This window comes from Alligator mississippiensis, chromosome 5 (genome assembly GCF_030867095.1).
Source record: "Alligator mississippiensis isolate rAllMis1 chromosome 5, rAllMis1, whole genome shotgun sequence".
NCBI classification, from domain to species: domain Eukaryota; kingdom Metazoa; phylum Chordata; order Crocodylia; family Alligatoridae; genus Alligator; species Alligator mississippiensis.
In genome coordinates, this window is record NC_081828.1 from 33303966 (window position 1) to 33331961 (window position 27996).

General features: G+C 42.7%; 1 protein-coding gene across 2 annotated transcripts; it reads right to left on the reverse strand.

Annotated features, from left to right (window-relative positions):
• Nucleotides 1-104: 104 nt before the first annotated feature.
• Nucleotides 105-27996, reverse strand: DIPK1A (divergent protein kinase domain 1A). Of its 2 annotated transcripts, XM_059728055.1 has the most exons (6): nt 27817-27996; nt 12909-13001; nt 7784-7918; nt 7385-7492; nt 5494-5670; nt 105-3068 (listed from the first exon to the last, which is right to left on the reverse strand). In XM_059728055.1, the coding sequence occupies exons 2-6, from the start codon at nt 12909-12911 to the stop codon at nt 2256-2258; spliced, it is 1236 nt and encodes a 411-aa protein (XP_059584038.1). In that variant the 5' UTR covers nt 12912-13001; nt 27817-27996; the 3' UTR covers nt 105-2255. The 2 variants fall into 2 exon arrangements, with proteins under 2 accessions (XP_059584038.1, XP_059584037.1); XM_059728054.1 differs by lacking the exon at nt 12909-13001.

The window sequence follows — 27996 nt, forward strand, 5'->3', positions numbered from 1 at the left end:
TATAACTTAAATATTCAAACAAGCTGCAAAGTCGAACAATAGTTGAATATTTAGAGACAAAGCTACACATACTAATGAAGTGTATTAATACTCTACACCATAGGTATGGACAAGAGAGCATTTATTTTGCACCTTAATAAAATATGATTTTTTTTGAAGGCAAGTACTCATATTCATTTAAGAAATGTTGGACATGGCACTAAAAACAACAAAGCTTTAAATGAATTTTCATCCCTCCCCTCTCTCCCAGCCACCTGCCACAAGAAGTTGCACACAAAATAAGAGACTAGATTTGTAAAAAGCATTTTAGGTGGCTTAAAGCCCAGAGCTTAGATATCTTAAGTGAAGAGGATGCAATTAAGGTAAAAAGTCCTTAATTCCTCCAAATCCTCAAGTCCTTGACATGGGACAGGACTTTACTATGTCTCAACAGCTCCGTGGTACCACTATATCCAGAATCCTGTGGAAGTTATCCTGCTTTATTTGGGGTAAGCTTTGCTCTTAGAAGTCACAGAGGTTGCAATTGGAAGAAAAGTTTGGAACAGCTGTGTTAAGTGCTTAGGAGTGAAGATTTATTAAACAGGAATGAATATCAAGCACAGTATTAACAAAAGCTTTATACATGAAAGTTCTGCAAAATTATTCTTAGCAGTGATTGAAGTTGGGGACTAAAAAGATTAAAAGCTATGTAGTGGTGATGTGGATGAAATAAGTGCAAGGATGAGATCAAAGTTATTTGTCATCTAAGCTTCAATATTTACTCATGGCTCTAGGGTTGCACACACTATACCTCCCCCTCTGCTACAATTAAAAATATAACACAAAATAGGCTGTCAGAACATAGAGGAGAATATTTCCAATATTATTTTAATTGTTGATCTATTATTCAGGTTAGGAGAGGACCCACATTAAAACAGAACACCAACCTTTAGGAGAAGGCAGGTTGAGATTTAGATCCTGTCCTATGGCTTAGACCTAGCTCCAGTTTAGAGATATGCTAAATAGAAAAACTGATCTCTATGCAGCCTTAACTATGAAATGAAATTTCAGTTAAGAACTCGTGGATCTACTTCAATTAGACTATCTAAAGAAAGGGTTCCCAAGTGTGGCCTGTGACCCAGTAGTTTTTTTCCCCCTGGCTTGAAACGTTATCAGGGGTTTCCCCAAAGTGTAGCCCATAGGTCCACTTTTTGCAACCTGCCACCCATAACTACCCCTTTGAAATAGCCCTTTGGGGCAAAAACTTTGGGAAACTCTGATCTAAGGCTGCCTGCAGGTCAAAGTACTGCAAATCTTTACTATGTGGGTCTCCATTATAACTGCTGCTATCCACAAACGATCAACAATATTACTCCCCTTCTCTTTAAAATACAATTTTGCTCTAGTCCTCAAAATCCTTGTCTTCAAATTGACTGGGTTATCTTTCTTCATAAGTGTGTGGACATTTCAAGATCCAGGCACGGTAGCTCCTCTCTAACATACCTGTATATTGCTGCTATGTGCAAATTGTTATAATACATATCTTAAAATGCTTGGCTCTCAACATGGTATACTGTACAAGGACCTTTAATAAGAAAAATTTAGATAATTCTGTAACATTCAAGATGTAATTAAGCATGAGGTAAAAAGGTTTATTCAAACACAATGTCTAACTAAAAATCTCATACTAAAATCCCCAGCTTTCTGAAATAAGTTTCGTCACACTGAGTTTAGCAACTTTAATTTTTTTTTCCATTAAATGTGCAAATTCTGCCATACTGAAGTAGTAAACCTCAAATATTCAGTTCATTCACAACAGCAGCTTGAACATAACCACATTGTTTCCAGGTGTGGTGGGTCTTTTGGCTAATATTTTGTCAAATGACTTGGAAATAAAAAAGCCTAACTCATGGATATTCACAAGTGAATTATGCTTTCACAGCATTGTAAAAAAAGTTACATTCATCAATGTGGTAGCACAGTGAGTACTGTTGACAGGAGACCCCAGCTGAAGATCATCTGCCAAAGTGCAAGGGGAAGGTCAGGCGCATGGTTTTTTAAGTTTCCATGACAGACTGTTACAGCCACAAGGCTCCTGGTTTCTGCCAGAGAATTCATAAAATTGCATGCCTCTTCAAGAAGTACTGTGGTAGGAGCAAGAGAACTTAGTAAAGTCCAAGTTTTGAAGAAAAATTTAAAAATGCTGAATGTGCATTTGATAAAAAGTACCAAACCTTTTATAATGGCACCAGTGTTTTCTTCTGTGGGAGAAGAAACTAAGAATCATTTGTATGGGATATTTTCTTCCACAGTAAAGTTTTTAAGTTGTTTAGTATTAAAGAATGCTCCATCTCCATCTGGTTTGCTGTGACTTTAAGGGCAATGCATGAATACAGTTGTTTCTCCAATTCTTCATGGATATCTGAAGGAGCACCACGAAGCAGGTAGTCTTTCAGTAGCTGGCATACTTTTGCCAGATTAGGCTGAATTACTTTTGTGGTACATTTCATTTTACTTTGGTCACATAGAGTTCTACAGTCCGTACCATAAACACAGTCCAAGTCAGACTCACAGTGACGATCTTTAATCAACTCCTTCAAATTAATTTCTGGCACAATTTTTCTCATGTCCACCATTTTCAAGTCATATTTATCATTATAACCCAAGTTTTTGGCACTCGTATCACACATAAGAAAATTCCCATAAGGACCATGGAAAATATCTTCCACAAATTCTAAAAGCCCTATTGCTATTTTAGCTTTTCTAGGCCATGATGGAGTAAACCACTGGTCCATGCTTCTTCTGAAACCAGAGGGAATGAAAAGTTCTATGATCCAGGGAAGGCTTATTCCATAGAGGGAGGTATATTCAACTCTTTCCATCACATAGAGATCCCCGCAAAACCCCATCAGTTTGGGGGTGTGTTCTTTATCCTGCAGGATCACCATTAGTAGAAACTCATTTAGCTGTAAAAGTGCCCATGCTGACTTTGCTTCTGGCAGTGAAATTCTTCCATCTTTATTTCCATCAGCAACTGACAGGATGAGATTAACCAGTTCAGAAAGATTTCCTTGTTCTCCCAATTTAACCTAGAAATAACAAAAATATATATATTTCAGATGCATTTTCTTATTAAAAGCTATTAAATATACAACAGATAAATCAATTCAGATATTCAATTAAATATTGTCTTAAGCTTAGGGACTAAACAGCACTGTCTATGGTTATGCTCTGGTTTTCAGTTTCAGTAAAGTTGGAGGGGGAGGGTTTGAACGCTGAAGACAAACCATAGTATCTTGAAATCTAAACGCTGAAAAGAAAGGAACATTAGCCTTTCCACTACATTACTTACTGTTCATCTAGAATAAGTGTAAATTGCAACATATCCTGTAATAAAGGTATTTGATATTTTATGATCATCTCCCCACCCCTGTCTTGCCTTCCGAAACAAGCAACAATCTAGAGTTCTCAAATTGTTAAAAAGTTTCATTACTAGATCTGTTTTACCAGGATTCATGGGACTGAACTTTCTGATGAACCTTGCAACTGTTTAAAGGGATAACAAATGTTTTGATACAATCCTTTACAATGGTTTCTTTATCCTGGAGGATCCTTTGCAACAGTTTCTAGCCAGGCATAAACAGAGATACTGAAACTTATTTGGTACTAAACCTATATATACTAGGAAGTGTATTTAGTTCTCTCATTCTGCATAAAAAACTTTCATTTAACTGATTTCATAAACCCTAACTGTTTGAACAGAGCTGCCTTGTCTTTATTAGGATCAGAACTGTACTACGTATAACTTTGATTAGTGCAGTTAAGTAATTAAAGGGTTTATCCATGCTCAACATTTTCTGAAGTTTTTCTACCGCAGATTCTACTGCTCCACTGGTATTAATTACAGAAAATTACAACACTTGTCTAGATTGGATATTGGTGCTCTTTTCACCACACTATACAAGATAAGACTATACAAGACACCCGTAGATTTTTGCCTTTAAATCAGTACAGACAGATACTCACACAACCCCCAACCTCACTCAGCAGCAGGGGCAGATCCAAAAAGGGGTGCAGTGGTTCAGCAGCACTCCCCTTTTGGACTGGACCATGCTGCTGGACTATTAAAGTCCCCAAAACAGAAGAAAGTTCCCTCCCCTCCACGTTCAGTGGCATGTCCCCTCCTCCAGTCACTGCTGCCTTCCCCACTATCTCAGGGGGCAGAGCTGCTCCAACTGGGCCTCATGGGGGCTGGACTGACCTAAGACAGCTACAGCACAGCTTCCCACACTTGCTCTTGGAGGGAGTGAGCAGTTTCAGGGAATCTACACCCTCCCCACTGTGGCTGCTACTGTTCCCAGCTGAGCCCAGCACCCACACAGCCCAGCTCAAGCTAGCACAAGCAGCTCTGAAGCTTCTCCCACCCCTCCTGGGACAGCACGGAAAGCAAGCAGCAGTGACTGGAGGAGGAGAGGATAGAAACAGAAGGGAGGACCCACCTCTGAGCACAAAAACAAAGCCCTTTTCTGTAGACTACATATGGGAATAGAAATAATTTTTAGTATGACAACTCTGCTTTCAGTGTAGTACAGAAAAATATTTAAGTCTCCTTCACACTTGTTAAAGAAACTGATGCTGGCTAAGTTCTAGGAAAGTGATCTCAACTTGGGTGTCATAGCACCCTGGGGTGCCTTCAGATCCATTCAAAGATGCTACAGGATGTCAAGCAATGTTCGCACTGTTATTAACAAGATTCACAAGGTAAACCCTGCATCCATAGCATTAAAAATATTCTGACCTGCTGTGGTCCGAGCTCTTTGCAACAGGAAAATTGCTTTTTTATTTTTCTGTAATCAAAAATGTGAGTGAAAACTAATATCTGCCATTTTCTAGGGGAGCCTCGAGTCTAAAAAGGTAGAGCAGCACTGTTTTAGAATAACCATATTTAAAATATTGTTCCTATTCCAAAATGAACAGGTCTTCTGGGATCCCACCAGTATTATAAATGCCACATGAAACCTGGCTAAAACAGCTCAAAATTGCAGCACAAGCCTACCTTTTAAAGCTCCAAAAGATTAAAAATTTAAAACATGGGATGGTGACACTCCTGCTTCCCTTTAGATACATCACTTCTTACTCTTCTTTTAGTTACCTCATGACTTTCTAAGACAAGCATCAGAGGCTACAATTTCTCTCTTATAGGATCATGGCTAAAATTTCTCTCTTACAGGATCATGTCAGTAGCCAACCATTGAAGCCTATAACAAAATTGAATTTTTTCCCCCAATCACAGAATGCAGTTGATTCTTTAAGTGAATATACTTTAATTTGCATCTGTGTTTAGATAATATGTTTTCATAACTGTATTATTTAGCATTTTATTTCTGTTCATATACTGTTACAAAACTACAGAGTTGTTGGAATTGAAACAAAAAGAAGGAAAGAATCAGGGAAAAAAGCATGAGTCTGGTGAGAACCAGCATCTATAAGTATTTTCTTTAGTAATACACTTACTTTAAAAAGACCATATACCATTTCTTTGAATTTCTGAACAGTAGTTCCTCTCGTTGGCTTATCAAACAGAACTATTTCCTTTCTTGGTTCCAGTTCAGTTCCAAGATCAAGGTGAGCAGCTTCTTCCATCTGGCATTTTATGACACCTTGCAGAATACCCCACATTCCTAAATACATCTAGAGGAAAAACAAAAAAGGCAACATGATTCAAAAATCATAGAAGATTTTCCTCTAAACTCCTCCTCTGCTTCACAATTGCTTAAAAAACGAGGTATATACATCCTTTAAAGCAGAGTGTAGGATTTGCTCATGGAAGTGTACTGACAGCTGTTGGACAGGCAGTGACAATTTCACATCCAATAATAGATTTTAAAAGTTGAGAGAGATATCACTATATTGAAAATCATAAAGAACAAAGGCTTCATCATCTATGGAAGCATACTTCATACATAGGAATCCACAAGTTATCCATTAAGGATAAGGCATACACTTTGCTTTGGCTTGAGGGAGCAGCCAAACAGAGAAGAAGCATGCTATATTTAAAAGCAACCAACTGTCCCAGATTTTGTGGGACAGCATCCCCAAAGAGTCTCTAAAATTGAACTTTTTTTCCAAAATTCGAAATATTGGTCCTGAATTGACCAACTCTCCCTCCTCCTTGAATGTTTGCATGATGATAGCCCTGTCTCCAGACAGCGAGGAACCTGATGCTGCCTGGCACAAAGCTAAAGCAGTATACAGCTGTGGTCATTTGCCTGGGTGTAGCACCATATGGGAGTTTTGTTTCTCTACAGAGCTATTTAGCCCAGGTGCAGCATCACATTAAAGGCAGCTACAATATTCAGAACTAGAAGTAGTGTAGAGCACTTGTTCCAGGATCCTGTGAAACCTCTGGAACTGTCCCCCAGATTTTGTTCCCCAAATGTTGATTACTCTTCCTGTACTAGAACAAGCATTCCATCAAAACCTTTAATACATATTGAGTCTCAGTTTTGGAACCAATTGTGCTGTAGGTCCTAGTTGCTCAGACTGAGACCACAGCAATCAGTTTCACTGGGTGCATCTACACATTCATTAATGCGCAGTAATTACTGCATTCAGTTTAGTACTTGCTTAATGAAGTACTAAATTACAGTAACTGCAGTTACTGCACAGTAGTGCCAGTGCATAGTTTTTTTAGTGACACTGTGCAGTACCCTAATACTACTGCACAGTAGCATATTACCATGGTTTTTGCCAGGCACGTTATTGTGCAGTGTTATTAGGCTACTGTGCATTAAGCATCTCATGTAGACGTGCCCTCTATGGTTTAAAGTTTTAGCATCTGATTTGTAAAATAAAGAGGGCACATGCATGTGCTTATATGTGTTGACATGTATATACACACATGCAGAGAATGTTAGAGAACACACATTTTTATAGTATGAAACCGCAAAAACAAGTACACAAGGAAATGCCAAATACACATGTTCGCTGGTTGACACTTCCCTTTCCCTCCCCCAAATTCATCATAGATTTTCCCAGACTCAAGTGTAGAAGATTTAAAAACATCTAGAGATATTTAAGTTATGAGTGATACCCTTCACCTTTAATAGTAACCAACAGCTGAATGAAATAAAAACTCAAAAAGAATCAGAGATTACTATCCTGAACTGACTGGCAGATCAGAATTCACTCTTGTGCAATAGAACTATACAAGTGCTGCATCTTGGAATCCTTAGTTTAAAATACCTACATTTGAAATGTTTTTGTTCACTGAGATATTTAAACTTTGACTTATTGTTTAAGAGAGATCTGATACATTACAACAAGGCCTGCCTAAAAATTACAAAACCCCCTAAACAAGCTAGCTAACAAATAATGTAACTAGCTCAGATGAATAATGGCATACCTGATTATTGGGTTTTGTTGATAAACATTTTCCAAAATACAGAGTTTCTTTAGCACAAAGACTGCTGCATGCTGATCCATCAATAACTCCAGTCTTATACTTATCACACTGAAACAAATAAGTGAAACATTGTGTAGAACAAAAAGAAGGGACAATAAAGTGTGTGTGTGTGTGTGTGTGTAAATATAGTCATGTTGCCTTATTTATAAAAGTCACATGCTTCCAGGCTATGAAACTATCTGTAAGTAAATTATCTGCAAGTAAACTGAATTATTTTTATTGCATATGGTTGATTTAATAAACAACACTTTAATAAAATTACTTGTGTAACTACTGAATGATTCAAACAAATCACAGGATGATAAAAAGCTGAAGAATAAGCGATAGAAGTATACTTACTATTATTTTCTTACAGTCATGCCCTCTGCATAGCTCTGTGTAAGTGGAGTACTGAACATATATAATCCAGCTGCCAACAAATACTACCAACCAGGAGATGAAGAGATATTTCATCCGCATGTATGAGAAGCGAGCCTAAGGATGAAAAATAAAAATAAAATGTAATTCATCCAGTCATAATATTGTCAGCTTCCACTGTCCTAATATGATTTGCCATTTAGGCTTTATATACAACCCAACCAATTTTTTACTGGTATGTAAAAAGTAGGGCAGGGGCACCTTAGAATAACTGGTTCAGAGAAGCACGAACTAGGAAAAATCCAAGATGTTACCATGACCTGTCTTTTGCCTGATTTCAGACTAACAAGACTAGCAAAAAAAACCTGGTGCTGTATTGCAACTGGGGAGGAGGTGGGGAGGATGAGGGCAGGAATAGAAATGAAAACAGCAAGGCCATCATAGAGGGAAGTTGGGCTGAGAACCAGTTTAATACAAATTTTGTACTTTCACATTTTTCCTCCTGTAAGAACCACTTCTTGCTGATTTAGCACTTCAAAATGACAGGCATAACACCTTCAACAAAGCAGGAACTTGGTTGAAGATAGAACCTTACACAGATTTAAAAATTATCATCTAATAGTGTGTTTACAGAGAGGCTAATGTAGGAGGGAATAGTTTCCTTTGTGTTGAAGTCTCCCTCATCCTTGAAAATGCACAAGATAGCTATACTATTGGAAGTTTCCTGTGTGCCATTTTGGCCTAAAAGGGTCTGCTAGATTGCTGTATTTAATTTGACTGCTTCCACCCCATTCACTCATAGGAGACACATGGGGGAGCACAGGGGCCACATGCCCCCTGCCAGATTTCTGTTCCAATGGTGGGGCACAGGGCTGCAGCCTGGCTTGGAGCCAGGGCCCGACAGCAGCAAAGGCAGCAGTGGCAGTGCAATTTCTGCACTGACAGCAGGGCACGAGCCTGCAGCTCAGCCAGACCCAACAGCAGGGGGGTGGCGGCAGCGCAGAGTTGTGCCCCCTTGCTGTCAACACTTACACATCATCTATGCACTCACTACATATTATCCTGTAATCCTATCGGTAGTTTTTTCTTTTTTATTCTATTAGTTTGGAGGGTTTGATGTTTGGGGGGGAAGAGATAATCTCCGATTTCATAGATTTCATAGACATTAGGGCTGGAAGGGACCTCGGAAGATCATCGAGTCCAGTCCCCTGCCCCGATGTGTGGGGCTTCTTGAGAGTTGGGGTGGGAGAAGGATAGGAGGGAGGAAGTAGGATGGTGCTGCTATGGCCATTTTCTTTCTTTCTACTGACAGATCTGGAGTACTAGACCCAGGAACAGCAGACAGGATTTGCCGGGGGGGGGGGAGGGGAAGGGAGAACAGGGGAAAAGAAAGAGAAAACAAAGAAGCAAAGACCAGTCTTAGCAATAGGAAAGCTAGATATGCAGTTTATTCTTTTCCAGCCCTGTAGAATCTCTTCTTTATATGGTAAAATACATGACTTGAGAACCATGTAGAAAGAAGCAATACTGGAAAGGCAAAAGTGGAAATGAGAGTTAGTAAAGTGAAAATGGACATAAAAGGTTCTATGACTGAAGATGCCAACTTTGAAGCAAAACCAAAACAGCCATTCATTTCAAATTTAATCTGAAACTGATGAATAACTATAGTTCCAAGAGAGATCTGTAACAGAGTTGCTGTAAATTAAAGCATCTTCAAAATTAAAACCCAATCAAAGAGAATAAGAGATGCTTAAAATAAAAAATTTTAGTTAGGGATGTTCCAATCTAATAAGTAAGGAATAAGATTACAAAAGAGTTCAAAATGAACGCTTAGATCTTTAGAAAAATGCATACCCCCAAAACCCTCTGCCTCAGCACTGATTTTACTTTTAAAAGTACTTTATCTTCCACAATTAGATTCACAAAACATGTTACCCCTTATTTCATGTACTTTCTAATTAATGGTTTATTATTTTTATAGCTCAAATATTTTGCTAGGTACTTACAAACAAGTATAAAATAGCAAAATCTTGCCCAAGAGACATTTTAAATGGTCCCTGTACAGATACTTTCTCTTGGGTATTGTGCCAGTAGTCCAGCATTATGTTGAAGAGCACAGGGTGCTAATGAATGCTTGCTATTTCAGGAGAGAGAACCCCCAACAGCTTGCTGCCATTAAAAGATCTGCTAGAACAAAGTGCAAGCAAGAAGGTATCTGAAACTTTTAGCTAAATTAGTTTGTGCTTAGTTCTCCCCAAAGTTTCATTTTGATACAGTCTTGTTTGCTTAATATCCTAAAGAGTTGCATAAGTGCCAAGAAAACACATTTGAGAATTCTGTTCAGGCCTTTATATCTTACCACTGAAGCTGTTCAGCCAGTTTGATTAGTTACAACAACCAAGAAACACTTGGTATACATAGGCAATCTGGATATCACGAGAGTGACGTTTTGCCCAAATCTGCCCGTTTTTCCTGTTTATGGAACAGAAGCGCCAGAGAAGCAACTCTGTAATTAGGTCTTCAAGACTCCATTCTAAGTTTCATGCTTGCTTATTTAGCTTGAACAGACATTTTCCCCTTCCCTCCTCTTACCACTAAGATACAGAATTTTCTAGGAAAAAAACCTAAATTAATATCAAAGAAGTAGACAGAAACACAAGCAAGGGGAAAGCATCCCAACTCCCCCCCCCAACCCCAAACCCAACCTCCCCCTCCCTGCCCCACGTCACATTAAATAAAAAGTAATTTATGAACCCAAATTCCGTTTATAAAAGTGACTGCACTTTGGAAAATGCTACCCACTTGGGTAGCATTTTGGTGTTGCTTATACTATAAGATTGAGAAACCTTGGGCTACATTAAAAAAAAGAAAAGGATGCTGCGAAAGTTGGCACTGACTATTCTAATCATCCATGGCACGAGGATTTTTCAAATAGTGGACAAGTCAAATACAAAAGTAGTAGTGTAATGGTAAGCTTTTTAGTAGCTCTGGTATCAAGAAATAAAATTTAGAGCACTATCCCTCAAAGTACATTAACATTTCATGCCATCGCAGACTTCACAATTAATAAATTCATACCTGCAATCTCTATAAAATAAGGAGTTTGGTTGTTTTTTAAAAACAAAAACAAAAATAAACCACCTACTTCGCAGAAAACAACAACAAAGAGATTAGGAGATTTGTCCCAGGACTCAAAGGAAGTTTGAGACAAAGTAAGAATCTAAATCAGCAGTTCAAGTCTACTGCTTGAATTGCAATACTATCTTTCTCACTTTCACTGTCAAAATATTAAATACATTTTTAAATTGGTCTCATTATATAGTCCATTTAGACTTATTTTTGAGTCTCTCAGGAAAAAAATGAATTTCACTTTGAAGCTATGGAATTTTTGAGCTGAGTAATGAAAAGCAAGCAGTAGAACTCTCGGCATAAAATATGACTTTTTTTGGTGGGGGGAGGGGAATAAACTTGCACTTGCACTTCTGAGCCCAGGTAGGTTATGTTGTAAAGAAATACTATTTATCAATCCGTGCTAAAGAGGCCATATGAAAAAAAAAAAGATGTTTAGACTTCTTTAATAAGATTAATAAGCAATATACTAACATATAAACATTTGAAATATTTCACTATTTGAAATATTGCACTTTGCAAACATCTTAGTCCTTTGCTTTTGCTCCTGAATGGTTAGTTTTACAAATCAAATTACTTCAACAAGATGCTCACTCAGGAAACATGCATCATTCAGTAGCAGAATTATTCAGTACCCTTGACATGCTTTTGGATTGTTGGAGAGAGAAAAATGAGTGCCTTTTCCATGAAGCAGTTCATTTGCCAAGAGAAAACACAAGACAAAAAAACCAAACAACACAAAACCCCCACAAAAGCTCTAGTTTTAAAGTCACAGCTATTAAAAGGATTTTTTCTTTCCTCAAATATTAGCCTCTCTAACCTTTCATGTAAACGGCTAAATGCTGCAGTTTAGAAATCAGAGAATTTGAAGTTTTTATGATTCTTGGGAAAAATACTGTAAAGTAATGAAGCTAGGATAAATGTGGCACTGACTTGAGAAGGGGTGCAGGGGCAGAAAAACAACAGCTGCAATTGCAGCCACACAGCCATGCTGGCAACACAGCAGCATAGGCAATGCATAGGGGGAAATGGGGGGGCATGTGTCCCCCCTGAGATTGGCCCTCGCCAACCAGAGATTGGGGGCAATGGCCAGTGCCTCCCCTGAGAATATGGGGGCACTAAGAAAAGCACCGGCAGTACTTCTGGGTTTACTGCCAGATCCTTTTGCTGGCGGTGGCAATTAGCCGCTGGGGAACTGACCCTTCCCCTCTGCTGGGGGTTCCCTAGGATCAGGAGGCGCCAGTCACTCATGCACTGCCACTGCCTGGATGCCCTACTATGCCTCTGGGAAAATATTAAAATATTTTAAAAACCCAGTGCCAAGGAGATGAGGTGGGGTGGGGGCAAGCTGGATTGCCCGTGCTGTGCAAGCAGTCAAGGGGGTGCACTGGGCAGCCCACATGATGGTGGGGAGCCAGTGGTGCCTGCCTGTGTGGCATGCAGTCCCTGGGTTTGTGGCCCCCAGATGCCTGGAAGTTGGGACAGCCCTAATTTAACATAATACTATACATCTTAATTTAATATAAAATATACTTGAGAAGAACATGAACTAAAAAACACATAATAATTCAGGTAGCCTAGAACAACAGCAATGTGTGAGGTACCTCTTATTTATACTCAGCTGTTTGGGGAAGGCTGAAAAATGTTTAGAAAAAAAGTGATTCTAAATCAGACCAATGGTCTGCCAAGTTCAGTAGTCAAATCACTGACAGTACTAGATATTTCAAAGGCAAGTGCAAAAAAACTCATAAAGGATTTTTTATCTAAACAATTTTTAGATTCTAGAATCTAAAACAATCACTAGATCATGAAGATTATGGTTCAGATCATATATTTTGCCTGAACTAAAAAAATCTATTTAATTCCAAGGTCCCTATAAAAGCTCAACACACACTATTCCAAGTAAACTCCTGCTCAGTCTCTGATGGAAGACCTATACATGAACTACCTGTAGAAAGGAGACTGAAGTGCCTCTTACCATTAAAGAAGGTGGTCCCTCCAAATCAAGGTTGAGGTCAGTGATGGGCCAGTGTAAGAAAGCTCACACTTGGCTGCCTGCATCATATCTGACCTGTGAATAAACAGAGGATTTCAGTTTCCAGGGCAGCCACTTCATTACCTTTCTAACATACATTAGAACTGATGACAAATTGAATGGGTGAGTGAACTACTGGTTTTTAAATAAATTATTTTAGTTTTTTAATAATATGATTAGGTGGCCTAGAGTTCCTGCTAAGGAAAAAAACTTGGGGTTTTAAGCCAGACTTGCATTTTTGTTATGATTTTAACATCTACACCTTCAGTGTAGCAAGGCATTGCTAAAGACACATTTGAGGAAAGGGAAACTCAATGGAACAATCAGTGGTTGCCATTATGTTGGTACAATTATCAGTATTTTATCCATTTTTGGATCTTTGTGTTGTCTCAATTTTGTGAAGTCCAAACCAAAAAGTGACCAATATTTTTAGTATGTAGGAGTGTAGTAAAATAATATTTCTTTGTAATGGAAAAACTGTAATTATAAATAATATAATACAGCAACATGTACAAACCAGCCAAAATAGCTGTGGAATAAAAGGTGAAATGTGATATGAAAACATGTAGATATTATAAGGGTTATCTTCACTTGTTCCAGATATTACTGAAAGTAATACTAGCAGAATATTATTATTTCCTGAAATAAAACTATGGAATTAAGTACTATGCCATTACCCAATGTAAGGGCCCCTGTTATGTTATAAAGTACTTGGTAATACAAGCTTCAGATTCCATTAAAAAGTTTTTTTGGATTGTTTTTAAAACTACAGGCACTTTAGAATGAGTATTCCAATTTCATGCTATCCTCCTGCCTCGCTACAGGCTAGCTGAATTTAGAATTCAGATAAACTATAGCATGAATCAACAAAAGACAAAAGCAAATCACAGCAGGAATATAACGCCATTGCAGAAACTTGAGTGCCAAACATCTCTGAATGACAGGGTAAACTAATCTTTAAGTGGTTCAAGTGAAACATCAGTTCTTAAACAGTTGAAGTCAGTAATGTATTAAAATAAAGAACTACTGCCTCCAACTGCACCTTAAAAGAGCTCCTTATTTATATGTACAGGTTAAAAAATGCTCTTTTAGAATAATAAGCACTGGAAGCTCAAAAATCTGATATTTGGGATTTACCATTTAAAAGAAAGAATCTCTATTAAAAATATTGCTAAGGAAACTACACTCAGGTCTCTCTTTATGCAAATTCATTTTGTGCAAATTTGCTTATATGCAACAACCTTGTTTATACCAGAAATTCGCTTTGTGGGAGAAAAATTCGATGTTATGTGAAGTCAGCCAGCAATGAGCTCCTTGCAGGCTGGCAGAGTTCCAGCCCGCAGGGAGCTGGGAGGAAGCTGAAGGCAGCGAGACAGGGGGCACCATATACATATACAGCACATGCATGTGGCCCCAAGTAGCCTAGAGGGCAGCTTTGGCAGGTAAGTTGGGGGGGGGGGTAAGAGGAGGATAGAAGCCTCTGTAGGGAGGGAACTAGGCAGGGCTGGGCCTGCTTTCCAGCAGGGGGGGCTGCTTGGGGCTGTGTGCAGGTGCAGGGCCTTAACAGGGAGCAGGACAGAGCCTCTGGTGGCTCGTTGTGGGAGGGCTGGCTCCCCACTGCCACGCACACTTCCAAGGGGAAAAGGCAGATGCACAAACGCAGTGGGCCCTGGCCCCGATCCTGGACCCAGCTCGGCTCCTCTCCCTGCTGCCATGCACACTTTTAAGGGGAAAGGGCAGATGCACGGGCACAGTGGGTCCTGGCCCCGATCCTGGGCCCGGCTCGGCTCTTCTCCCTGCCTGGTCCCAGCATCCCTCATGCTGCTGCCCTGGCCATGCGCCTCCTGTGGCACAGGGCTGTGCCCCTCAAAGAGCAGCAGGCACAGGAGGCGTGTCCCCAGGGTGGAACAAGATGAGCAGCTGCCATTCCCTGCTGCTCTGCTTCCCAACCCCAGGTGCCTCTCCAGCCTGGTGGGCATGACCCAGCATGGCTGGGAACAGCGGAGCTGCACAGAGAGGCTATGAGCTCCCTGCTGCACCAGGTCATGCCTGCTGGGCTGTGGAGGCTTGGGGGAAGGGAAACAGGGAACAGTGGGACTGCATGGAGAAGGTGCTTGCCCTGTGCTGCCTTGGCGACGCACCCACTGCATGTTCCACTGCTTGCAGCGTGGGGCAAGCACCTTCTCTGCGCAACCCCACTCTTCCTTGCTTCCCTGTGGCTCCACAGCCCGGTAGGCATAAGCCGTTGCAGCAGGGATCTCATAGCCTCTCCATGCAGCCCTGCTGTTCCCAGCCAAGCCAGGTTGTGCCCGCCAGGCTGGAGAGGCACCCGGGGAAAGGGAAGCAGGGTGGAGCCAGGAGCACCAAGCAGCGAGTGTTCCCTGCCACTCTTCTTCCCTGCCCAGGGTGCCTCTCCAGCCTGCCCCATGCTGCCCTGGCGACACACCCCCATGCATGCCACTGCTTGCAGCACAGAGCTTGCAGCCTCTCCACGCAACAGTTACTGTATTGTGCGATTACTGTTTGAGTTGGTCACGGTTTTGGGGGGGAGGGGGGTTTGGGGGGGGGAAGTAGAATGAGGCTGGTACATATCCCTATTAATTACATGTAATAATGGATTTGCTTTATGCGAATTCACTTTATGCAAGGTTTTTTTGGAATACAACCCTCGCATAAAGAGAGACTTAGGTGTAGTTCTTTATTAACACATTATACAAAAAACATTCTGGGTGTGTCTACACCAGATGCTTTATGTGCAGTAGACTAATTCTACTACACATTATGGCGGTGAGCAAAACCCGTGCTAATACGTAGTAGATTTAGTCTGCTGCACATTAACATCACAAAAAAAGGCCTTCTGATTTAGTGCGCAGTAGTTGCAATTACAGAGCATTAAGTTAGTACCTGTCATTACAGGTACTAAACTTAATGTGCTGTAATTACAGTGCATTAGCGTGTAGACACACCCACTGTTTAGCATGAAGACCAGCTGAAGGACTAATGCACTATCATTCAAGATCCACTCCAAGTTTTAGTGTGCTTGAACCACTGTTTTATTAAGTTTTACCTATATAAACAAAGCTTTCAAATTAGAAGCCATGGATGCATAACATTCTTCTAAGCAAACTAAGGAAACAAGATCTAGATGAAACCACGGTGGCAGGAGCTGCACAACTGATTCAGAGGTGGTAAAGCAGAATGAAGCCACACTCAAAGGAGTAACTATCAGCTACATGCCATGGGGGGCGGAGGGGGGGAAGAGAGTCATTTTCTGGGTCAGACCATAGGTCCATCTTGCCCAGTATCCTGTGTCACACACAGGTAGATAGGATGCTGAACGGGAGAGTGAACTATGTATAACCAGGAGTTTTTTCCACTGTTCCTCTCTCACTTGTAGCCTCCAGCATTTAAGGTCTAGGAAGTTCCAATTCAGAGGCTGTGCCCCTCACTCCTGTGCTCAATAGCTACTGATGTCCCTTTCCTCCAATAAATCTGTCAAATCCCTTTTCAAATCTGGCTAAACTGTCAGCTTCCACAATATCTGGTGCAATAAGCTCCATACTTAAATTACAGTGTGTGAAAAAAAAATTTTGTTAGCTTTAAACTCACAACCTACTAGTTTCATTTTGTGACCCCTAGTTCTTGTATTGAGAGACAATAATACCCATTTACTTTCTATTCGCCATTTAGTATTTTGTAAACCCTTGTGCCTCCTCTGAAGCAGCTCTTTTCAAAACAGACCAGGCCTGGCACCATTAGTCTTTCCTCATATGGAAGCCCCACTGTACCACTAATCATCCTCACTGCCCTTCTCTGTACCTTCTCTAGTTCCTCTATATCCTTTTTGAGGGGTAGGGGCCAGAACTGGACACAGTATTCAAGGTGTAGACACACCATGAATTTATACAGGAGCAGTTTTGTCAAAAATTCCCTTCTTAATAATCCGTAATATTTTGTTTGCCTTTTTGATAGCTCCTTAGCACTGAGCTGATGTTTTTAGCCAACCATCCACAATGACTCCCAGATCTCTTTTCTGTGTGGTAACAGCTAAATAGTCTTGATTAGCAAGAGAAATATTTCAAAGTCAATTAGACAAATTAAGTGCACAAATACAAAATAGGAAATGGCCAGCTAAGCAGCCATAAATGCAAAATTTTTCTGCTGCAGTATGGGAGACCACAAACAAAACTGAACCAAACAATGCTGCTGTATCTCATTCTAAACAAATTTAGAAGAGTGTTACCTTAATTATTCCTCTCAGTCTCAGCTGTGTCCAGTTTGGGGTACTGCAGTTTAAGAAATGTACACAAACTGGAGAGAGCCCAAACAAGTGCAACTATAATTTAAAGATTTAGAAAACATGACCTTTGAAGAAAGGTTGAAGAAACTAAGATTTACTACTGTCCTAGTCAAATTCCCTGCAGTTAGCAGATTCACTATTCTTAAACCATCCCAGACAAATGCCTATGTAGGCAGGCAAGGTTCTCTGGGTAGTTATGATGATATATTTTATTAGACCAACTGAGTAGTTGGAAAAAAGTTCTTAGCAAGCTTTTGGGTGCAGCCACCCTTTGTCCAGCATAGGGAATCTCTGCTGTTCTGAAACTCCAATGAATGAGAGAAGCTGGAAGTGTGGTAGGATGTCAGTGAAAATGTAAATAGGTAGCACTGTTGAGGTTAGCTTCTTTTTCCTTCACGTTGTGAAGTTTCCATTGCAAACAGCAAAATTCAATCTCTTTCATGTCGCTAGGTTTTTTGTTGTAGCCATGTTGGTCTATGTAGGTAGCTTGTTCCACTCTCTTGCTGTTACTACCATTAGGAAATTATAATTTTAAATCTAAATCTGCTTTCTTGTTGTGATTTTTTCAAATGCTTATTATTTGACCAAATTTGGATAGATCTTTAAAGCAAAGACACATGCCTCACAAAGGCTAGACCCCCTTACAAATTTCAAGCCTTGCTCTAAATGTAGTGGTGCCAAAGCTTTCAAAAAGGCTCCAGGAGCCTTTTCTTTAACCATGGGTAAAAAACAATGTATATTTTTCTTCCCCTAAGTTTGGAAATAGCCCCCCAAAATTAATTTTGGCTACATTTTTCCAAAAACAATTCAGCCAGAGATGGATATTTGGAACAGAATATTCCAACACAAATGGTCAACTCTGACAAGTTATACCTGAAATAGGATCTTATATAAAAAGGTGTCAAGTATTCTTAATATGCAAACCCAGGCTTACCGCTCCCTCTATGCTTTTGCCTAGTGGTTCTGCTCCAGGTCGTGGGTTCTGAAAGCCTGAAGTACGTAGCCCTAAGGCAGTCCAGCAGGCATGCAGTAAGGGTCCTTTTGGAGCCATGTTTTAGACGAGTTCACCAAACTTTTGGCCAAAGGTACTTCAAACAAAATATTTCATCACATCGTACATTGAATGTGTGGCAGGATTTGGACTATACCCAATCCTTAATTAGTTTTATAGCCAAAGTTTTCACACTTGGTTGTCTCAAGTTGGCTACCTAAATAAAACCAGCCTGAATTCTGAATATGTTTCATATTTTCATAGTTGGTAGGGTCGGAAGGGACCTGAGCAGATCATCAAGTCTGACCCCCTTGGTTCCATGGCAGGAAAAAGTACTGGGGTCAAACAACCCCAGCAAGGTGTTCATCTAACCTCCTCTTAAAGACCCCCAAGGTAGGAGCCAGCACCACTTCGCTTGGAAGTTGGTTCCAGGTCCTAGCCGCCCTGTGAAGCAGCACCTCCTGATTTCTAGTCTGATGTTGTGCACCCACATCTCCTACAGATTTAAGCGAGAGCTCAACACCTTTAAAACTCAGACTACTTCTTTAAGTGCCTCAATGTGGACTTGAGGGCCTAAAATTAAGTACTTAGTTATGCAATCTTCACCACACCTTCTTTGCATAGGAACAATACCATGGAAGGCTCTGCAGTGCAATTTCAGTAGGACCCGCAACACCAATTTCTGAAACTATCTTCCTATATGATTCCTCATTTATCTCCTTTGGCCTAATTTTTCTGTAACTAGCTAGAGCAAACAAAGAATGTCCTTGTTTGCCTTTGTAATTAAAATGAAAAAAGGTACAGCTGCCACTGAGATACAAAAGCTAAATATTATAAAGAAGTGCCTGTGCACTGCTGTGTTACTATGACATCTGTTGGGAGTAATTAAAGGCCTATCCAACCTTAACTCTACCCTTGTTCAGTGGTACTTTAAAACACCTATAACACATTGTGCCCACCTCTGCTCCAAAAGGCGTTCCTGGGCTACTTTTGCGCGGGTAGCCGACCGGGTCTGCCCCGGTCGCGCGGGAGGGTCCCTAGAGGGTGCCCCAGGTGATGGTGGCAGACCCCCGGAACTCGCCAGCGGCGGTCTTAATTGGACCCTCAGTGGTGGGGTCCCCCTCTCCGTGGCCTCCAGTGCCAACACGCCTTTGGGGGGAACTCACGGGGCTCCAACCTCCCCTACACCCTGGCCAACGCCACCTTCAGTCGTGGATCTTTCAGCCTCTTATCACCGGCCCCGCCTCGGCTCTTCCCTTGTCCCCAACCCGCTCGGCTCGGTGACTTGAGCTGGGTTCCCGTCTAAGGACTACGAGACCCAAGATTCTGTTGCCCCTGCGGGCTTCCTCCCCGACGTCCCTGCCAGCTCTCCCACCGGTGTCCCTGCTGGCGCTTTCACCGGTCCCTTCACCAGCGTCCCTGCCGGCGCTTCTACTGGTTTCTTCGCTGGCGTCCCTGCCGGCGCTTCTACCGGTTTCTTCGCCGGCGTCCCTGCCGGCGCTTCTACCGGTTTCTTCACCGGCGTCCCTGCCGGCGCTTCTACCGGTTTCTTCACCGGCGTCCCTGCCGGCGCTTCTACCGGTTTCTTCACCGGCGTCCCTGCCGGCTCTCCCTCCGGCTCCCTCACCGGCGTCCCTGCTGGCTCTTCCACCGGTTCCTTCACTGGTGGTTCCCGTCCCCGCTCTCCTACCGGCTTTTGCATTGGCTCCGCAGCTGGGATCCTTGTGGCTGCGGCTCTCGCCGGTCCCGGCGCTGCTGCAGCTTACCCTGCCCAAGGCAGAGACACCCTGTGGGTGCCTGCTTCCGGCCTTGGGCTTCCCTCTGGGCTTCACGTTCTCCTGCAGCACGCCTCCTGTGTCCCCGGGGCCGCGCTTTATTCCCGCCGGATGGCGCCTCTCACTGACGTCACCCGGCCTCAGCTGAATGTAAGCGCAGCTAATAAACCGCGCGGGTGGTTTCCCAGTGTGCGTGCCTCTACTGCCCTCAACTCCTGCAGAGGGTAAGTATGCATTTTTGTTTCCTTTAGTTTTGGGCCGGGGTTTCCCTCTAGCCCCGTAGTCCCTGGGACACACATATTAATTTTGCCTTTTTAGATTTAATGAACAGGAGCTAGCTAGATCTAACTTATAGTCAAACACTTAGCCTATACCCTAGAAAGGGCCACTGTACGCTCTTTTACAATCTCTTCAGCCTTGGCACATGATGCCATCTAACAGTATACTTCCACTTAACCTCAAAAACACAGACCACAATCACCTCTCTATTAAAACTGTCAAAAGTTACATAGAAGACGAACCCCTCTGCCCTGCAACTGACAGTCTAATTTACCACAGAAATGAGACATACTTGATTTCTCAAGGAATACATGCATCTTCTTCCTCTGATCACACACATGGAAGTCAGGGAGGCAGGTTCACTCTCCTGCAAAAGAACATGGCTCAACCTAGATCATGTCACATCAGTCACAGCTCCCCTACACCTAATGAAGCGGCTGTAGCTGGAGTGCTTGCAGTTGACTCACATTAGCTGTTGCCAGTATATCCATGTTGGTTTGAAAAGCAATGAATTGGTCTGAACAGGGATGTTCCTATCTCTGGCAGGGAGCTGGACTAAATTACTTCTGGAGGTCCCTCCCAGCCCTACTTCTCTATAATTCTATTCATTTCCTGATTTTGAGAAGTATAAAAGTTTTCCTGAACTTAAAATTCTGAGAAGACAGGAGGCAACACAAGGCAACTTGAATTCAGTTTCCTAAGACTTTTCCCATAAAATTCCCCTACCTCCTCCTCCTCCTCTGAACACACTCCTCCCAGAAAGCATTCCACATTTTCTTTTAAAATTAAAAAAGAGTATAAGCACCTAATTTTCTGCTTTATTAAGATCACATCCCCCTTAAAAAAAGAGATAAACATACATGCACCCATAGTGAAAGCAGACTACAAGAAAATGCCTTCCTCTCTCAATTTCTCTTCCAGATGTCTGCCAAGGGTGGATTCAAATGGACGCTTGCTAGGTCAGAGAAAACAGCTGCTGCGTATCCTCCTGAACTACCCAGACCCTGCAAGAACTGGCAGGCTAGAAAAACCTTCTAGATGATGGGGGACAGGGTTGCTAACTATGCTGGCTGTGGGCCAACATGCACCACTTGTGGCCAGTCCAGGGCACATGCTGTATATGGTGCCCAGGCCAAACTGACCTTGTGCGCCACTTGTGGTTCCTGTGCATTGGCTCAGGCTCCACACAACACTTGCAGCCAGTCCAGGGCACATGTAGCATATGGGGTTTGTGCCAGACTGATCCTGCACACTAGATCTGGTTCACATGACCAGTCTGTGGGCCTGATCCATACTGGCCCTAAATTCAGCATTTAGGGCCAGTCCAGTGCAGGCACCACACGCAGTGCACATGCTAGACCTGCCTTGTGCAGCCCACACCCCAGACTGGGTCTGTGAACTACATGCAGAATGTGCACTGGCCTCAGTCCCTGTGCTATGTGCAGCCAGCCCACTTCAGGAGGGCTCCATACACAGCATTCAGTGGACAGGGCCAATCTACGACCCACAGGCAGCACTGTGGGCTGGATGACAGTGCTCCAGGGGCTGGATCTTTGACATTCCTGCTTTAGGTATAAGGGAGATGGAAAACTCTGTTCTACTGCTTAAGTAAAACTCTCTTTCCTTGAATTTAAGAGTTAATCTTCTGCAACTAGATTGATTACCCTACTTTTGATGCAAAATCTTTGTACAATTTTGTAATACCTCCTTGGGGAAAAAATTGACTAAGCATGATTCTCAGATTCTTTTAATCAGACAATTCTGAAAACTGCCTTCCTAGAACCCATTCTATTTATTAGTGCAATTACTGCAATTCTTTGATTCACTTTTCGGTGTGTCCCCCCCCAAACCCACACAATGTGGGAGAGAAGTTGGCACTACTGCTTAGAAATAAGAGTAAGTGAAAGCTAACAAACACCATGAAGAAAACCTCTGTGCCTTACCTTTTAAATCAAATGTATATTCTGGTAGGCAGATGCAGGTTTGTTATATTTTAACATCTGTCATAGTTATTTTGTTTCTGCTATATGGCTGATCAAGGCAGAATTTATATTAGAAAAATATGATAATGACTGAGAGAAAGAAACCCATAGATTTAGGTGGGGGGAAGAGGGCAGAAAAAAAACCTGATTCAACTGTGGAAATGAGTTACACAAGTAGATTTCTTCTGGACTTCTGTTCAGCATTTTCCAAATACATTCCTACTCAAAATCTGATTAGCAGCATGGAAGGAGCAAGAATTTTAAAATGAACCAGAAAAAGAAAAAAGTAACATTTGGGATTAGCAAAAATAACTGTCTGGTTTTCCTGCTCTGCACACTCTCACCAAGTCCTTTGGACATGATCCAGAGAACAAAGGCATGAAGGAAGAAATTTATGACACCAAGTATCTACAAAGTCAAATATCTTACCACCGTTCTTCCATTCTACTGAATTATATGTACTGTAGGATAATTAGACATTCATCCCCTACAATTCAGTTATAGCAAGTTGCTTCTGGCAAAGTTCAAGCCTGGATGCATTCCAGAGAACAGATAGTAACAAATCTAAAGATAGCAAGATGGGCTGTTAGCCAGCTTTTCTGTAACCATACTTGAAGAGTATAAAGTATAGGTTTGAAGTAAAAACCATTCCATTCGTTAATTCCACAAAGCAATTCACCATTATTATATATTCCTCTTTAAATGAGCCACAAAGAACACAAGTCACAATTTTGTACTATTTTAAAGTCACATTTCCTATGCTTCAATACAATTAATATTGTGGCTTAACTACATTGGGAATTACTTTTTGTTCTGCATTCATTTCTAGTTTAATTGATTTTTAGCAAACAGTACATTCTTTCTGGGTCAGCATGAATGCACAGCACTTAGGGCTTATATATAGAATGAAGAACCTCCAATACATATGTAGTGAAGGTATCCCAGGGTATCATCATGGTATATTCACTAGTTTATTATGAAGTCTTCAACAGTCACCAAATTTGACAACAGAATAAAGATGGACATTGTGCCATGTTATTTCAACAGTAAGATAGAAACCAAACACATAATTATAAACAGACAAAGAACTGCAAGAACTGTGGTAGTGTTGTGGTGATGTTCTAGCTGTGATAGTCCAGGAAAAGAGCAAGAAGCAACCACTTGTGTGGGAGATATCTTTTATTGGATAAATTGTAGAATTAAGAGGGATACAGACAAATTTTCCTGTACCACAGAAAGGGTACTTGGTACCAGAAAGCTTATCTATAGTCCTCCTAACTACTGTTGGTCCAATAAGATGACCACTCACAAGAACCTTTGCCCAAGGAACTATGTTGATTCCAACAATAGTAATTTTCTGCTGCCTGTGGCTTGCCTGCTCTCTTGCACTTGAGATCTCTGAAGATAGTGTACTAAATACAGTCTCATCCTACATTACCAAAGCCCAAAAGGACCAGATTATGTGGCACCCAAATACCTTTCTAGGTACAAAGAAACTTCCCATCTTGAGAAACTCTTCTCTACAAATCTGACAACTATCATGATACTAGATTGTGAATCTTTTCAGCATCACAATACAGTTCATTATAATTACAAGATTTTCAGATATATTACCCATTCTCAGAGGAATCTTACACCAGTATTGCCCAAATTTTTGGAAGCTAAGCCCTTTTCAGAAGAGTTAAATCAATCACAGATATCCATGCTTAAAGCGTACTCAAACAAAGTCTCACTGTAACATGAGACCTTTTTTCCACTATTACATGTTTTGAGGTAACAGTTAAATAATTCAAAGTGTGAAGCATCATTGGAATTTACATTTATACCCATATATGCTTTCAAACCTATTGTTTCAGGTTTTCAACATTCAGCCACATATTGTCTCATCAGATATACATATGTAGGTCATATTTTTAAGTTCCTTTGCTTCACAACCACAACCAGAGATTTATTGTTAAATAATAAAATTTGCCCTGCCCCTACAATAACACAATCCCCTAGACTCTTAAGGAACAATCAGGAGGCCTGTCTGTGCCTCCTTTTGCTAGTTATTTACACCTCTCCAGTCTGCTGTATTTACTTGAATCCAAGACAAGGTTTTTTCTCCCCATTCCAGGCCGAATAGGGAAAAATATTTACTTGTCTTGGATTCAAGTAAATATGGTTCTGATCTAGAAGAGTACAAGCATACAAAGAGCACAAATATCTAGCCAAAAGGGGCACAGACAGTCCTCCTGATTGTTCCTTAGATATGGCAGGGGTGTCAGATTCATCTGACCCTGTGGCCTGGATGAGTGTTGTGAGGCTGGTCCTTGGGTTAAATCGAACCTACAAACTCCCTGTCCCCACCCCACCCTGTCCAGGGTGTATAGAGCCAGTGCTACATGTAATATGGGTCAGCACTGATCCATGGGCAGCACCGGGGACCAGATGAGTGGGCTCTGTAGGGTAGATCCAGACCACCAGCTACATCTTTGACACCCCTGGTCTAAGGTTGTAGTGCTCAACCTTTTGGTCATGAGTGGCACAGGGCCCATTTGTGGGCTGAATTAGGCTCTGGGGCTCAGCACTGCCCCCTCCCACCTCCTTAACACTGGGATTGGGTCCCAGGGACTCAGTGCTGCCCCCCTCCCAGCCCTCCACACCAGCCCAGCACCACCTCCAGCAGGCCCTGCATGCAATTGAGTGCCAGATCCAGCACACAAGAGCCAGGTCTTCCCATGAATCTACTCCCAAGTCACCAAATTTCTGGATCCATGGGGAAGCCCACAGGCCAGCTGATACAACACCATAGGCTGGACCTGGCCTGCAGACCTGAGGCTGAGTGCCCCTGGTCAAGGGCAGCATTTCTCAACCATGGGTCACAACCCAAAAGAGGGTTGCATGAATATCTGAAAGGGTCGTAGTAGGTCCCCAGAAAAATGGCAGCGTTCCAGCCTGCAAGGGGGCTATGGCTTGCGGGTGAGGGGCACCAGCAGGACCCAGGGGGCCAGAGAACTGTGGGTCAGAACAAGCCATTGATCTTGGCAAATGGGTCCCAGTACAAAAAAGGTTGAGAACCACTAGTCATGGGGACTGTTATTATTTTGGTGGGGTGAAACCCCGCCCTCTCCCGAGCAGGGGCCAGAGCTGCTGCTGTCACCACAAGTGCTTCTTCCTGGCTGGAGAGGGCCAGAGCTGCCATGTGCTCCACTCTCCAGGCTGAAGCAGGGCCAGAGCTTTGATGGAGGGTAAGTGGCAGCAGCAGGGGGCAATGGGAAGGGGGACGCAAGCCATAGGCAGAAGCAAACAGCAGGGATGGGGGAGGATTTAAAACATCCCCCAAGTAATTAGATTTTATACACAGAAAAAAAATATAACAAATGTATACATTTTCCACGTACAGAGTCTAATTAGTGGGCAGGGGAGGAAGTCATGTTAAATTCAGTTATCTTGGATTTAGGTAAATACTTTAGTAAATTTACATACAGGGAGAAACTAAGAACACAAAACAGTAAAACACATTCCTTTTTGAAACCACGCTCCAAATAGAAAGTATACAGTCACATTAGGAAGCTATAATTGCATCCCTGTGTGAAAGCTGGTCTGTGCTGACCCCAGTCTCAGAGTATACTTCAGAGAAGTCTCTAAACTATTACCCTTAAAAAAAAGGGGAAAAAAAAAGAAAAGAAAAATCCTACATACTAGTAATCAGCGTAGGACTGGAAAGCCATACTATGCCACATTCCCAACCCTCTCATATTGGGTTTGGAAGTAGGTGGCTAATGCAGGAGCCCACACAGCTAGGTTTCCACTAGCAGATCACTAAGGGCTCCTATACATGTGGCAGGGAGACTTCTCTGACATGCTGTAATTACAGCACGTAGGAGAAGACTCAACTAATCAACTTCAGTGTATCAGTGTCCCCATGCTGAAAAATGTCAGCAGGGCACTTTAAACTAAAGCTGGTTCAATGAGCTTTAATTTAAAGTGCCTGGAGCATCACGTGTATCAGCATCCCCGTGCTAAAAAAATGTTGGCAGGGCACTTTGAATTATCATGGCTCTCTGAACAGCAGTAAGGTGCCCCCCATCCCCACCAGAGCATATCTATAAATGCCCTAAGCTGCCGCCACCTCAGCCACAAGACAAATTAGATCTCAGGCTGTGCAGAGAGCTTGAGTCAAAAATGGGTTGAACATAAGAAAAAGTCTGGTTTAATCGATTGTTTATGAAAGACTCAGTAGAACTTTGCTTCCATAATGTACTTCAAAACAGAGCATTTAGTCACAATATAAGGCTGAATAAGACTCAAGCATTCCCAGACTAATGGATCTTTGAGCTCACATACCACAATTAGCTTCAGACCTTTTATTTTGTTAAAGGCTGATAGATGAAAAAGTTTAGGGATTACTGATTGCTAGACAACAATATAAAACAGGGAGGCTTTCCCTTCCCTTTCTGGTTTTAACCTCTGCCTTACACTCCCATGCAGTGGTTAAAGTCTTCTAATCTCCATACAAACATAGCTAGACAGAGCTGCACAGTGGGTTAAATGAGCTATTAACATAAAGCATATTTGGGATCTTCAGAAGGAAAGGGCTGCACAAATACTGCTCTTCAAGTAAATGGTAGTTGAATTGTGAACATGGGTCATGTGTCAACAATTACACCTAATGACAAGGAAAGGCAGCATACTGTAGCCTCCTGCCAATTCTATGGACAGGGCAAGTAGGAAAAGTCTCACTCACGAGGGCCATATCATGAACCCTCATCAGATCCACAAAACAAAGGCACCACCAGTCCAATGTGAAAAAAACCCTGTAATGGTGAACAGCTACTTTGCCATACACCAGACTTAAGAGGTTTTATTTTTTTGGATTCTGTATTATCTCTATCGTTCCAGAGATCACATCCAACCTCCATCCATTCCAAAATAGCAACTTTGCCCAAACTGGTAAACCCAGCTTTTTCCCAGCTGGAGTTGGGGCTGGGGTCCGAAGAGAAGGAGCCAGGGGGCGGATTGTGGAACAGACCAAGTTCTGTTTGGGACAGAGAAAGGCGGGATGCTCCTGGCTCCCTGCTCGGCTACGGTCTGTAGTGTTCGTCTCGCCGGCAGGGGACAGCCCTCGGCTCGGGGAAGAGAGAAAAGAAAAAGACTCTTTTTGTGAGAGGACTGAGGCCGCTGCCGGTCTGGAAAGAAGCGTCACTGCCAGAAGCCTGCAAGCCCCACGCCTCGTACGGTCCACTAGTAACCGCCCCAGGCCCCCGTGTGGACGGGGCGGCGGGAGCCCGGGACACACGGGAGCGCGGCGGCGGTGTGAAGCGCTGGGGAGGCAGCCGGATGCGCGGCGGGCGGCTTTCTCCCGCTCTCCGGCCACGGGCGGAACCGCCACGGCCCCGGGGCAGCGCCGCCCGCCCCAGCCAAGAGCCCGCGGCGCCGCTCACTGCTGCCCGCAGCCCCGGGCCGGGACCCGTGGCGAGGGCCGCGGCCTCTGGAGTCAGGGCCGAGCGCGGCGGGGGGTGCGCGGGCCGGCGGGGCCTACCTGCGCGCTGCAGGACCGCCGCAGCCAGGCCCCCGCGAAGAGCCGCCTCGCCATGGCAGTCGCGCATCCCCGCGGCGGCGGCGGCGGCGGCGAGGGCTGGGCTGGGCGGGGCGGGGCGGAGGCAGCTTCCCCGCGCGGCGGCCCGAGCCCCCGAGCCGCCCGCGGCTCCCTCAGCGCGCG